We start from the raw sequence: 14,316 nt of genomic DNA, 5'->3' as shown, positions 1-14,316 counted from the left end.
GGTATAATTTGTCAAATCAATTCATTTTTCAGTTCCCGTATGTGCGCTTGGATGAATTTAATTTTAGAAGGCAATTTGTTCACCATTTGTTTTCCAATTGGAATTTGCAGGCTGGAATCTCCGACCAGGACTCTGACAATGGAAGCCCCAAAGGGAGTGCATTTAACAGCGGTTGAAGGGGACTTCAAGGCAACCTGTCGAAGAGATCTGCAACTCCAGTCTACAGATGGGGAGGTAAGCTCTTCTGGTGAAGATCTGCACTTGTAAGTCTGTCACGGCGTGTCCTCTTAGATCAAGATGTTACTTGGCCCTGAATTGGACATAAAATATTGCGAACAAAGTATTGTGGTTCATTTCTAAAGGATTAGAATACAAAAGAGCAAAGAGGTCATTTTACATTTCTATAATGCCTTCATTAATCTATACAAAAATGATAGGGAGAAACTGGAGAAAGTGATAATCTGATTTGCAAAAATGGTACCTGAACTGTGAGAATAGGAGCTGGATTCTCCGCAGCCCAACGCCGAAATCGCGGTCGGCACTGGGGCAGAGAATCCAGTTGAACGCCATAATCGGGCCTGGTGCCGGTTTGGCGATTCTCCAGGCACCGAAAATTGGCGACACGCGGAGTTCGCCGCGCCGCCGGGGGGCCATTGCCAGAGGCCCGCTTAGCAATCCTCCACTCCCGACCGGCCAAGTTCCTGACGGCGTGGAACTAACCTGCTATTGCTGGTCGGGATGGTAACGTGGCGGCTGCGGACCGAGTCGTAGACTGGTGGATCGGAGACCATGGTTGGCCATGTAGGCGGCGGGGGCATTAATGTGAGGGGTTGAGGCTTGGGCTTGCGGCCGATTGGGGGTATCTTTCTTCGGTCTGGCTCCTCGGTCCGAGTCTGCCATGGAGCATGGCACGGCTGCTGGAGACTGCCGCCGTGCGCATGCGCGGCCTCTGACCCAGATGTGCAGGGGCCCGTATCTGCAGCAAAAGCTGCGAGTTTCACTCCAGGCCCCTGCTAGCCCCCTGCAGAGCTTGGAATTCATTTAATTTTTTTGCAGGAATTTCAGGAGTAAAACTCCATCGTTTTTACGCCAGCGTGGGGATATAGTCTCAATGATGGAGAATCCAGCCCAAGAACTTTTCAGAAAGATTTAGGTTGTTTTCTGTGGAAAAGAGACCAAAAGACTAAGAGAAGACCTTTGCTGTAGATTATATGAAGTCTTATGAGATGCCATGGTAGTGTTCAATTGTTATACGTTTGATTATGTGAGTCTGTTTACTATTGATCCTCATTAATCTTGAGTAGTCAAGCTTGAGAGTGGATTCAGAGAAAAGTAAAAGAACTGCAGAAGTTGCTGGAAGCAAATGGCTGTAAGCATGGAGCAGACATCAATTCTTGTAAATGAAGTCCCTGCACACATCAGGTGGAAACTTGTGCCCTCCTCCGACATGAGAGAGTTGACGAGGGGCATTTGATCAGGGAGGAGGGTGGCGGGTCACGGGGCGGCCACACCCCCTAAGATGGAATCCCCTTTCCTTCCTACCAGTCCGCAGCCTTAAACCCGTCACCTTAGCACCTCTATCCCATTTAGATCTGTGGCCAGTTTTCCTGCCCTGCACCCAATTGAGGTTCTTAAGTAGCCAATTAATGTCCACTTAAAGGGGCTCATCCTGTTCTCCGTGGTATTAACCCAATGGCTAGCAAGGGGCTCGCCAAGTGGTGTGTGCTACAAGCAAAATGTGGCATATTTGCTTGCTATCTTCCAGCCACTCAGTGCATGATTAAGGCACCACGCATGGGAGGGAGGTGGGGTGGAGGGGACGGAGGCAGTATTGAGAACCTATCCTTACTGCCAACTCCCTTACAGCCCCCACACCTCCTTATATGTTTATATAATATAGCACAGCTGCCTCACAATGCCAGGGAACCGATTTTGCTTCCGACCTTGAGTGACTGTGGTGTTTGCACATTCTCCCCTCGTCTGCTTGGGTTTCCTCCCGGTGCTCCAGTTTCCTACCACAGTCCAAAGATGTGCAAGTTAGGTGGATTGAAGATGCTAATTTGCCCCATAGTGTCCTAAAGGATAGATGGGAGCACGGGCCTAGGTAGGGTGCTCTTTCGGAGGGTCGAATCTGACTTGATGGGTTGAATGGCCTCCTTCTGCACTGTAGGGATTCTTTCCTTCTGCACTGTAGTGATCCTATGAATATTTTGATTTTTAACCACATTCACTATGGCCCTGAATTTAATTAGGGATTCCACCTGAATCACACGACTATGAGTGAGGAGCCTCAGTTGTGTGGAGAGGTTGGAGAAGCTGGGGCTGTTTTCCTTGGAGAACAAACAAGAAGAGATTTGATAAAGGTGTTCAAAATTAAGAGGGGTCTGGACAAAGCAGATGGGGAGAACTATTCTCTTTGCTGGAAGGACTAAAAACCAGAGGACACCAATTTAAGGTGATTAGCAAAAGAAACAACTGCAACATAAGGAAATAAGGATATTGACAGACTTGCTGAGTTTTTTCCTTGATGGGGAAATAATTGTTTGTGCAGTCAGTGGTTAGGATCAGGGATACACGGCCTGAGAATGTGGTGGAGGATGATTCAATCAAGGCTTTCAAAAGAAAATGTACGAATTATCTGAAGAGAAAAAAATGCAGGACTACAGGGAAAAGGCAGGGGAGTGGAACGAGGTGAGTTACTCTAACAGAGAGCCGGTTATCGTAGGGGGGTAGATGAAGGAAATTTTGATTCAATACTGAAGCTAAGTTACAAAAGCATTATGAGTCTTATGTAAAATGGAAAATCCCTTGTTGGTTAGGATTGAATAATAGGCTGTCATTTGATCAAATCAAGTGATGTTAAAACCCACAGAAGAGCAACCTGAATGATTTATGGATATCATCCGTGATTAAATTATTTGCTTTCAGTCATTCAGTAGCATTTTTTAAATACTGTGCTTCACAGCTGTGACTGTCATTCTTTCATGCTCAGTGATTAGGCCTGGCTCATTTTCACCACCAATTTAAACTACTGAGTGACTGAAGAGTATAACCACAAATAATGAGCTCTCATTTAAAATTATATTGGGTCAGTAGCAGGGGCTGCAATGAAAGTTCATAACAAAAGCTTGTGTTTCTCAGAAGATGGCAGTCTGATTACTAACTCATTAAGATCAGTTTAGACAGTTGCGGAAGCTAGAACGTAGAAAATCAGAACAGAGGGATTTGATTTGTCCTCTGTGTTATCATTTAACAGGATTGTCAGTTTTTAACTGTTCGATATAGGATCACAGGGCACATTTAGTACCTTGCACACTTGGGGCTGATGTAATATGGTAGGGGGAAGGGGAGCAGGTGGATGGCTCGCCCCCATCCCAACCCCACTACCGGAAGCAAATTCAGCTCCATGCTGATCCACCTCGTAGCCATAATGCGCAGTGGGGTGCTAGACAAGGGCCAAGTGGTACTTCAAGCCAGTTGGTCAGCAGTTCCATCAGCCCTGGCAGCATCAAGAGCACGTCATTGGCAACTGCCGCGACCGTAGGAGAATAAGGAAGAAGGCCTGTGGATCCTGAAACTGGTAAGGTCGTAGGAGGTTTGCATAGGGGAGGGAGGGGTTTAAGGCTGCGGGCTGGTAGGAAGGAAAGGGGATTCCATCTGTAAGGGTTGTGGGTGACCCGTGATTGGCAAAGGACAGCACCCAAAGAGCAAACCCCCAGTCCTACCTGCCCTTTGGAGAGGTTTTTAAAAATTTAGGCTGTCTGCTCCTGCCCAGCTGCCCACACCCATCATTTTATGGCGTGGGCAGTATATTATCTGGGTCAATCGGCTTGGTGACCCTTGATTATTTACGTGAATATGGTGGGTGTCTGCCAAGTTTGGTATCCGCCCACCTTCTGTATTATGGGGGTGAGCTCAGGGGTGGGCAGGAAGATGGTAGGGTGGGCACACTCACCCTATTTTACATAACTCCTGCCCAAAACACACCTGGCAGGTGCATGTAAATACAGTCATTGGTGTGAAACTCCCAAATTGTACACTCCAAGTCCATTTGCAGCAGCTATGCAATCAAAATATTTACTGTGGGAAAATACTAGGACATGCCAGTCAACAATTAGGAAAGTAGGAAGAATCTCAGGCAGAATATTTATACTTAAAGGGCATAATGATCATCATAAGATACCAACGAACGCCTTTGAAGTAGACAGTCTTTGATGCCTGCTACAAACACCGTGGGCGGAATTCTCCCCCCCCCCATGCCGGGTGGGAGATTTGCGGGGCACCGCGCGAGCCCCGCTACGCCGCCCCGGCACCCACACGCGATTCTCCCACCCCCCCCAAACCGGCGTGGCGAGAATCACGGCTGGCCACTTGGAGAATCGCCGCTCGCTGTTTGTAACGGGCGAGCGGCAATTCTCCGGCCCGGATCGGCCGAGCAGCCTGCCCAACACGACAGGTTCCCACCGGCGCCGTCCACACCTGGGGCTAAATTCTCCCCCAACGGCGCGATGTCCGCCGACTGGCGCCAAAAACGGCGCCAATCAGACGGGCATCGCGCCGGCCTAAAGGTGCGGAATGCTCCGCATCTTTGGCGGCCTAGCCCCAACATTGAGGGGCTAGGCCGACGCCGGAGGGATTTCCCCCCCGCAAGCTGGCGGAAATGGCGTTTGTTGCCCCGCCAGCTGGCGCGGAAATGCGGCGCATGCGCGGGAGCGTCAGCGGTCGCTGACAGTTTCCCGGCGCATGCGCGGGAGCGTAAGCGGCCGCTGAAAGTTTATCGCGCATGCGCAGTGGGGAGAGTCTCTTCCGCCTCCGCCATGGTGGAGGCCGTAGCGGAGGCGGGAGGGAAAGAGTGCCCCCACGGCACAGGCCCGCCCGCGGATCGGTGGGCCCCGATCGTGGGCCAGGCCACCGTGGGGGCACCCCCCGGGGTCAGATCACCCCGCGCCCCCCCCCCGCCAGGACCCCGGAGCCCGCCCACGCCACCTGGTCCCGCCGGTAAATACCAGGTTTGATTTACGCTGGCGGGACAGGCAATTTCTAGGCGGGACTTCGGCCCATCCGGGCCGGAGAGTTGAACGGGGGCTCCTGCCTACCGGCGCGGCCCGATTCCCGCCCCCGCCCAATCTCCGGTACCGGAGACTTCGGCGGGGGCGGGATTCACGGCGGCCAACGGCCATTCTCCGACCCGGCGGGGGGTCGGAGAATGACGCCCCTGGTCGCTGCCGGCGGGAATAGCGCGGGAATGCTGGGGGGGGGGGGGGCGGCCTGTGGCGGGGGGGGGGGGGGGGTGTTCCTGCATCGGGGGGGGGGGGACTCAAAAGGGGTCTGGCCCACGATCGCGTTCACCGATCGGTGGGCCGGCCTCTCTGAAGGAGGATCTCCTTTCCTTCCACGCCCCGCAAGATCCATCTGACATCTTCTTGCGGGGAGGGCGGCAACCTGCGCATGCGCGGATGATGTCATTTACACGGCGCCGGCCGCGTCATTTACGCAGCGCCGCTTTTACGTGGCGGCAAGGCCCGGCACGCGTAAATGACGCGGCGCCGCTCCTAGCCCCCCGGGGATGGGAGAATAGGGGGCTGGGAGCGGCCTCCGACGCTGGAGTGAAACACTCCGGTTTTCACTCCAGCGCCGGGACTTAGTGTCCCGATGGGAGAATTGCACCCCATATCTTAACCACTGACTTCATCCTCCTCACCAGCCTTTGCCTCAGGATGACTCAGATTGTTGACACCATCCGACATTCTGTTAGAATCTGAGCTAAGCTTCCAATACCACATTCATCCCAAAGACCAACCTAAAATGAACCATCTTTGCTATTGCCACCGCCTCAACCCATCCATATCTGAAATCCTTTGTCATCTCCAAACATGGCTTGGTGAAAAAACTTGGGTTCATTCAGAGAATGGACAGATCACCTGCCGGTTGACTTAATTTGGAATGCAACTGAGTTCCCCTGATATACTGTTCTGTTTTTTCGTTCCAGTCATTTTCTGGAATGGAGAACTGGACATCCTTTCTATATCAAAGGGACATATCCGTGGGAATTCATGGGTTCCTTTGAGAATTCTATCCAGTAAACCATTATCAGGCCTCAGCTGTGGGTTAGCATGAGCCCGAAAGGCATGAAACCTTTACTATGCCAAGACAACAAACCCTGGATAGACTCACTTTGCTTTGGCCTCTGCTTAAAGTCATCAAAAGACAGCGGAAGTTGGAAATCTAAAATAAAAACTGAAAATGCTGGAAGTACTCAAGTCTGGCAACAGGCCTTTCAACAGGACTGAACTGATGGAAGGTCACAGCCCTGGGATGTTGACTATGTTTCTCTATCCTCAATTTGTGCCAGACCTGCTGAGCATTTCCAGAATTTTCTGTTTCTATTTAAACAGATGCCATGCTGGCCCCCTTAGGAGTCAAAGAGGGGAACAAAATCCTTTTCTTGTTGAGTCCGACCCATGCCTGTTCCAACCTTGGAAAGGCCTAGAGATGCTCCAATTTTCCAAGCCTCTTCAAATTACATAATCCTGCAACTTTGAAGGAGGCTATTTGAACCATTATGCCTGCGCCAACTCTTTGAACTAGTTATCCAATTAGCCCCCCCGCCCTCACTCATTCCCATAGCACGATAAAAGTTTCCTTTTGATGCACCTGTGCAACTGCCAGGGATACATCCAGAACATGGAGTTGATTCCAACCATTTGATTTGAATAGAATCTGTGTCCTTCTGCATTTCCACTGGCGGAGTGGAACTCAGGAAATATCAACTCAATGAAAGTTGTTGCTGTTTTCTTTGAGAGTCACACAAGTAAATGTATTTTATTGAGGGATGTATTGTAGATGTGATAGTTTCTAAATATTTTCTGAGTTAATCGTGATACCATAAACAAATGTAGTGCACTAGAGGGTTAGGATTAAAGATTATTTGACTTGAATCGGGCTAGTATATACCCATTTCACTATGGCACATCAGAACAGCAGAAGTGATTTATCACAAATATATGCAAAGGATTTTATTTTGCCTACAACTTGAACCGTCCCCATAAGAGCTTATCTGCAGAATGGGGTTGTCCCTTTGAACTATTTGTTCAAATGTTTGCTGCTGACGCCGTAGTGATTATAGTTATGTGATTTTATTTCGCAAAAGCAAGAACTAATACATGACAAACCAAAGAGGAAATGCTGGAAAATCTGAGCCGGTCAGGCAGCATCTGCAGAGAGAGCAAAGAGTTAACGTTTCGAATCCAGGTGGCCCTTTGTCAAAGCTTTGACAAAGAGTCATCTGGACTTGAAACGTTAGCTCTTTGCTCTCTCTGCAGATGCTGCCAGACGTGCTGAGATTTTCCACCATTTTCTCTTTGGTTTCAGATTCAAGCAGCCACAGTAATTTGCTTTAATATATTACAATATTTAAGCAGCAGCTTATAAAGTATAATTGAGACTTGTATCACTCATTGCCATTTGGCTGGAAGGCCCAGTCCCTATACCACCCACTCACATGTGCTCATTCACCTGCTTCATACGCAGATCTTGGCCAGAATTCTCCAACCATTCACTGGTGGCTGGATTCTATGGTCCTGTTGGCAGAGCACCCCTGCCCTGGTGGCATGGGGTGGCATCACTGGGAAGTCCTATTGACAGTGGCGGGAGCAGAGAATCCCAGCCGGGATTCTCCGGTATCTGGCAGGGCGGGCCGTACTGGCGCCAAGGAGTGGCGTGAACCACTCCGACGTCGGGCCGCCCGGAAGGTGCAGAATCCTCCACACCTCCAGGGGCTAGGCCAGTGGGGCTGGCGCCGCGCCAACTGATGCTGAAGGACCTCTGCCGGCCGACGTGAGTTGGCGCATGCGCGGGAGCGCCGGCGTGATTCCAGCGCATGCGCAGGGGGGTTCTTCTCTGTGCCGGCCATGCAGACCGTTACAGCGGCCAGCGTGGAGGGAAAGAGTGCCCCCACAGCACAGGCCCGCCCGTAAATCGGTGGATGCCGATCGCGGGCCAAGCCACCGTGGGGGGCCCCCCGGTGCCAAATCCCCCCGTCCCCCCACGAGGACTCCGCAGGCCGCCCGCAGAGCCAGGTCCCGCCGGTACAGACCTGGTGTAATCTATGCCCGCAGGACTGTCCGAAAACGGGTGGCTGCTCGGCCCATCGTGGAGCGGAGAATCCGGCCCCCGACCGGCGCGGCGCGATTCCTGCCCCAGCTGAAAAACCGGCGCCGGAGAATCCGGCAGCCAGTGTCGGGGCGGCAGGGCGGGATTCACGCCGCCCCCCCCCGGCGATTCTCCGGCCCAGCAGGGGGTCGGAGAATCCCGCCCCCCCCGTCTCCCATAATTCATGTACAAATGCAGCAAGACCTGGAAAATATCCAGATTTGAGCTGACAAATGTCAAGTAACATTCGTGCCACATAAATACTGGGCAATAACCATCTCCAATTAGAGATAATCAAACCATCGCACCTTGACATTCAATGTCAATACCATCACTGAATACCCCACTATCAATATCCTGGGGGTTACCATTGACCAGAAAGTGAACTGGACTAGTCATATAAATGCTGTGGATACAATAGCAGGTCAGAACCTACGAATCCTGCAGTCAGTAACAACATGATGCCCCAAAACCTGTCCACCACCTACAAGGCACAAGTTAGATGTGTAATGGAATGTTCTCCACTTGCCTGGATGAGTACAGCTCCAACAACACTCAAGGAGCTCAACATTATTCAGGACAAAAGCACCCCCCTCACAAGCATTCACTCCCTCCACTGCCAACGCACAGCCATGTGTACCATCTGCAAGATGTACTGCAGCAACTCACCAAGGCTCCTTGGGAGCACCTTCCAAATCCACGACCACTACCATCTAGAAGGATAATGGCAGCAGATACATGGGAACACCACCACCTGAATGTTCCCCTGCCAGTCACTCTCCATCCTGACTTTGAAATATATCACCGTTTCTTCACTGTTACGGGGTCAAAATTCTGGAACTCCCTCCATAATAGCACAGTGGGTGTACCTACACCACGTAGACTGCAGTGGTTCAAGAAGGCAGTGCACCCCCACCTTCTTCAGGGTAATTAGGGATGGGCAACAAATGTCAGCAAAGCCCAAATCCCGTGAAAAATAATATTTTTAAACTCCAGGACAGGTCGGCACGGTGTCGCAGTAGTTAGCACTGATCCCGGCCTTGGGTCATTGGCGTGTAGAGTTTGCACATTCTGGGCAGCACGGTGACGCAAGTGGTTAGCACGGTTGCCTCACGGCGCTGAGGTCCCAGGTTCGATCCCGGCTCTGGGTCACTGCCCGTGTGGTGTTTGCACATTCTCCCCGTGTTTGCGTGGGTTTCACCACCTCAACCCAATAGGTGTGCAGGATAGGTGGATTGGCCACGCTAAATTGCCCCTTAATTGAAAAACATGAATTGGATACTCTAAATTGATAGAAAAAAATAAGAGTTTGTACATTCTCCCTGCTCTGTGTGGGTCTCACTCCCACAACCCATAAGATGTGCAGGGTAGATGGACTGGCCGTGCTAAAATTGGCCCTTAATTGGAAAGAACATAATTGGGTATTCTAAGTTTATTTTTAAACAAACTTCATCAAAACTAACATAAGGATTGTGCCACTGGCTCCTGTTAAATTCAGGTATGCAGGTGACAAGAGAGTATTTGATGAGAGTTCTGTCATCAAAATCTGATTCAAGAGCAAAACCTAACTGACAATGGGCAAGAAATAAATTGAACTTAAATTTTAGAATCGTCCGAGAATCTGTCATGTCGTTCATAACAGAGTTCTGAAGATAAGTTGCACCATTGTGAGACTATGACTGGGATTTCCTGGCCCTGCCAGTGGCGGGCATCATCGTGAGCGGGACAGGAAAATTTGGAGAGCGGCCTTCCTTCCACCTGTGATGATGCTCCCTGCTGGTGGGACCAAGAAATCCAGTCTTACATTTGTGTTATTTGAATTTTGTCAATTTTTCTGCACTGAGGTCAGTCTGTATGCCAGCATGAATTAAATGGAACAACATTTTCATTTTGTTTCATTGAATTATTTAATAATCATCACACTTGTCCAGTCTACAACGTTACTGGGATCTCACCGGTATTGCAAAGTATAGTGAGTGAGGTTTCTCTTTTCATTTCTTTCCTTCAGATTTTTTTAAATGCAAAGACAATCCGATTGGGAAACATCCCCCAGATCTCCACCTCTTCGTCCTCAGCCAGTTCTTCAAACCTACGTCAGACTGTCTACGAAGTGTGCGTGTGTCCCAATGGGAAACTCTTTCTATCTCCAGCAGCGGCGGGTTCCACTTGCCAGTCGAACAGCAACATCTGTTTGCGGATATAAATCCATGGACCCTGTTGCAATTCTACCACCGTAAAAGCCTTTTCGACACTGTCCCTTGACATCTGTTTTGACTCTCATGGTGAATCAGGAACCACAATGTTGTTGCAAAGCCTCTACTGCCGCACAGTAGTAGGACGTGGCTACCTTTCGAATGGGAATAGACTGTTCGGTGTATAAACTGTCAGTGAAGAAATATGCCTGGAGAACCTGGATACAAACCTTTTCCAGAGAGGGGGAGAAATACCCAGGTGCCTTTGCTAATCTAAGTAAAGCACATAGTTTTTTTTTTTCTTGTTAGCAGGACCTGATTGTGAAAGAATTGAATATTTAATACCACAAATCTGATGATGTCATTTCTCAAAACTTTATTTCCCTTTTCAACATCTAAATGGACTTTGGTTTTACCATATAGCACCAAATGGGAGTTCAAGAAATTCCTAAGTACTTGTTTTGATTGAGCAGTTACATATAATGTGGTATTTGCATGTCATTCATTTGGAAAGAAATGGGCCAGTTGTTCATTCTTGCCTTTTTTTTTCAATGTGAGAAAGAAATAATTTCAACTATAATTTCCCAGAACCTCTCATTAGCATTGATGGTGAAACAATGGTTTTGTGTTTTTTGATTGTGATGTGGTATAAACCAAAGAATTGACCATGTGATGTAAATTCAAAACACTGCACAACGCAGCTGCTACTAACCAGTAAGACAGCGTCAAGAAATTCTGAAAGACATATTAGGCAGGGATGAGCGAACATCCATTTCTTAAATCCAGTGAAAAATACCCAGAAGATACCACCTGGCCACACTATACCTGATATATCCAGCACCAGCCCCAAATAAGGCCAAATTTCAACAACTTCAGTTGTTGTCTTCTCTCCTGCTCAGTGACAAATTGAAAAATGTGGTGCTCCCCGAACCTTGCAAAGCTTGGTTTTGACCTGGTTCTACTGAATAACTTAATGTCAGTCTTGGATTTGCGCTCATCCCTGGAGGACATCACAGGTAACCTTTTATGTGTTACACCAGGCCTGCTAGCCATTTTCCTTGCTTTCTTTACTGATTTCATTAAAGTACATTTTCTTTATGTATGAAAAATTTAATCTGAATGATAAAGGAAACTATTTTCTTACACATTCTATGCAAATGTTTGTAAAATTGCAATATTGCCAAAATGACAAAAGCTGTGCTTTTGTACCCTATGTCTCTTGCTTTATGTAAAATGAAAACATTTTTTCTACTTATAAGAGATGAGCTGTGTGTCTTGTTAACTGTAGCTAAGGGTTATTAGGCCTCTTGTCAAAGTTACTGACCCTCATGGATTAAAAGCCAGGTTTGAAAAGTTGTCAATTAAATTATGTTTGACTTCCAACACAAAAAAGATAAAACAAATATGGCCACAGTTTGCTTCCAGCAAAAGCAGCTGCTTTCAGAGAAAGATGGCATTGGGAATCAACAGACCTGTGGCCAACTGGTTAAAAGGTAGGCATTTTACCAACTGTGTTTGCGAATGATTTAAAAGCCAATGATCATTGGCAATCCATAAAAATGTTTTATTGTTTTGTTATGTTTTTTCTACGATGAGTTAACTGAAGGACGGATAGAATAATGGGACTGCGTGTCTCTTGATTGGATGTACTTTGTGCAATCCTGATAATAGTAATGCAATGTTCAACCTTCCATTCTGCAAATTGTGAAAAGTAAAAATAAAAACAGTTCAGAAATATCTGTTTAAGAATTATTTAAATTATTAATTCTAGCAGATGTGATTAAGCACATATATAACTCAAATTTAGTTTGGATCAAAATTAACAAGTGTGCCACTCTCGTTCACTTCAATCCTTTAGAGACCTGGGGCGGGATTCTCCGACACACCACCCCCCCCCCCCCCCCCCCCCCCACCCCCCCCGGCCGGGTCGGAGAATCGCCGGGTGCTGGCATGAATCAGGCCACCAAATTCTCCAGCACCGGATATTCGCCGAATTCACGGTGCGCCGGTCAGTGGGCCCCCCCGGCGATTCTCCGGCCCACAATGTGCAGAAGTCCCGCTGCTGGAATGACTGTCCCGCCGGCGTGGATCAAACCACCTCTCCTCCCGGCGGGACTAGGTGGCACGAGCGAGCTCCGAGGTCCTGGGGGGGCCGCGGGGCGATCTGGCCCCGGGGGTGCCCCCACGGTGGCCTGGCCCGCGATCGGGGCCCACCGATCTATGGGCAGGCCTGTGCCGTGGGGGCAACCTTTTCCCTCCGCCTCGGCCACAGTCTTCACCATGGCTGACGAGGAAGAGGCACCACCCCTGCGCATGTGCGGGGATGACGTCAGCAGCCACTGACGCTCCCGCGCATGCGTGGACTTCCGCCGCCCGGCGATGTCCTTTCGGCCCCGGCTGGCGTGGCGCCAAAGGCCTTTCCCGCCGGCTGGCGGCGTGCCAACCACTCCGGCGCGAGGCTAGCTCCTCAAGGTGAGGGCTTGGCCCCTAAAGGTGTGGAGAAATCCGCACCTTTGGGGCGGCCCGATGCCTGAGTGGTTCACGCCACTCCATCCCGCCGGGATCCCCCGCCCGCCGGGTAGGGGAGAATCCCGCCCCTGGATCCAGTAACAATGGGGGAAATTTAACGACCCAAATAACAGGCAGGTTTGGGTCTTGTGGGATCTTAAAATGTTAAAAGTCAGAATCCCATCCACAATCTACATTCTAAGTAACTATTTACTGCTTTAATGTAGACAGGAGGGGGCTGTAATGGGGATGCTAGGGCAACCAATGCACTTCCAGGAGACAGGTTACTAATGTAAATATTCTAATACGGATGCATGCATCATATTTAATTCCCATTTATAATTTAATTCTGGACGGCCTTGTTTTGCAGACCTTGGGAAACCTGACAGCTAAAGGCTGGCGAGGACTGTTGGATCCACAAAATCCTTTCCACTTACCTGCAGGGTGTAGTTTACCTGCTTTATCCAACTTCAAAGAAACTGCGCTGCCTGCCCCCAAGTTAATATCCAGCCCAATATCGTTCTGAATTTATCAAACTTCAATAGTGGTTTAGCAGATAAGGTGATGGTAATATGACAGAGATGTATATGACTCTCCTGGCCTGGATTTTTCTTATGGTTGTAGTGTATGAGGAGGCAAAAACATGAAATAGAGTTCGGACAGGCTCAAGGTGGAATGCACTTGCTGAACCCAATTTTGCAAGGTCAGTTCATCAGACGGTTCCGGATGCCAATCAGAATGTCTGCAGAAAGTATGCAAGGGGCCAATTTTGAAAAGTAGATGATAAATTAGTTTTGCAACCGACCTGGGATACATTATTTAAATCAATAAAACAGAAGCTCCAAAAGAAAATGTCCATGCAAACTTGAAAATACAGTTACAATATGATCAGTATAATTGACAAAACATTAGTTTTCGATGCAGCTTCCATAGTTACCACAGAATAATGATACCGTTACTGATAAATTCAGCTGGACTTTAGAACCTACCAGTCACAACACGTCTATATCATCAGACTAGCTATAGCAAGACGCACGTTGCCCATCTTAAATATTGGCCGCACGGTGGCGCAGGGGGTTAGTACTGCGGCCTCACGGCGCCGAGGTCCCAGGTTCGATCCCGGCTCTGGGTCACTGTCCGTGTGGAGTTTGCACATTCTCCCCGTGTTTGCGTGGGTTTCGCCCCCACAACCCAAAAGATGTGCAGGGTAGGTGGATTGGCCACGCTAAATTGCCCCTTATTTGGAAAAAATGAATTGGATACTCTAAATTTTTTTTAAAAAAGAATACACACACACAGCCAGCTGTCTGAAATGCTGGAAAACACAGGAAGTCAGACAATGCACGGGATCATCTGCATTGGTCATTGGGGTGTTGTGTTGATGGATTTTGGGCTACAAGTATGGTAGCACAAGTGGATAGCGCCAGGGTCCCAGGTTCGATTCCCCGCTGGGTCACTGTCTGCG

General features: G+C 48.9%; 1 protein-coding gene across 1 annotated transcript in view; it reads left to right on the top strand.

Annotated features, from left to right (window-relative positions):
* The window catches only part of LOC140408932 (zeta-sarcoglycan), a 780,044-nt gene extending 767,849 nt beyond the window's left edge, over window positions 1–12,195 (top strand). The window contains exons 6-7 of the mRNA XM_072496835.1: window positions 111–234; window positions 10,160–12,195. Coding sequence (XP_072352936.1) covers window positions 111–234; window positions 10,160–10,354 — 319 coding nt within the window. The 3' untranslated portion in view covers window positions 10,355–12,195. The remainder of the gene's footprint in view (window positions 1–110; window positions 235–10,159) is intronic.
* The last annotated feature ends 2,121 nt before the right edge of the window (window positions 12,196–14,316 follow it).

Source organism: Scyliorhinus torazame, chromosome 3 (assembly GCF_047496885.1).
Source record: "Scyliorhinus torazame isolate Kashiwa2021f chromosome 3, sScyTor2.1, whole genome shotgun sequence".
Taxonomy (NCBI): domain Eukaryota; kingdom Metazoa; phylum Chordata; class Chondrichthyes; order Carcharhiniformes; family Scyliorhinidae; genus Scyliorhinus; species Scyliorhinus torazame.
This window is presented reverse-complemented; position numbering and strand designations above follow the sequence as displayed.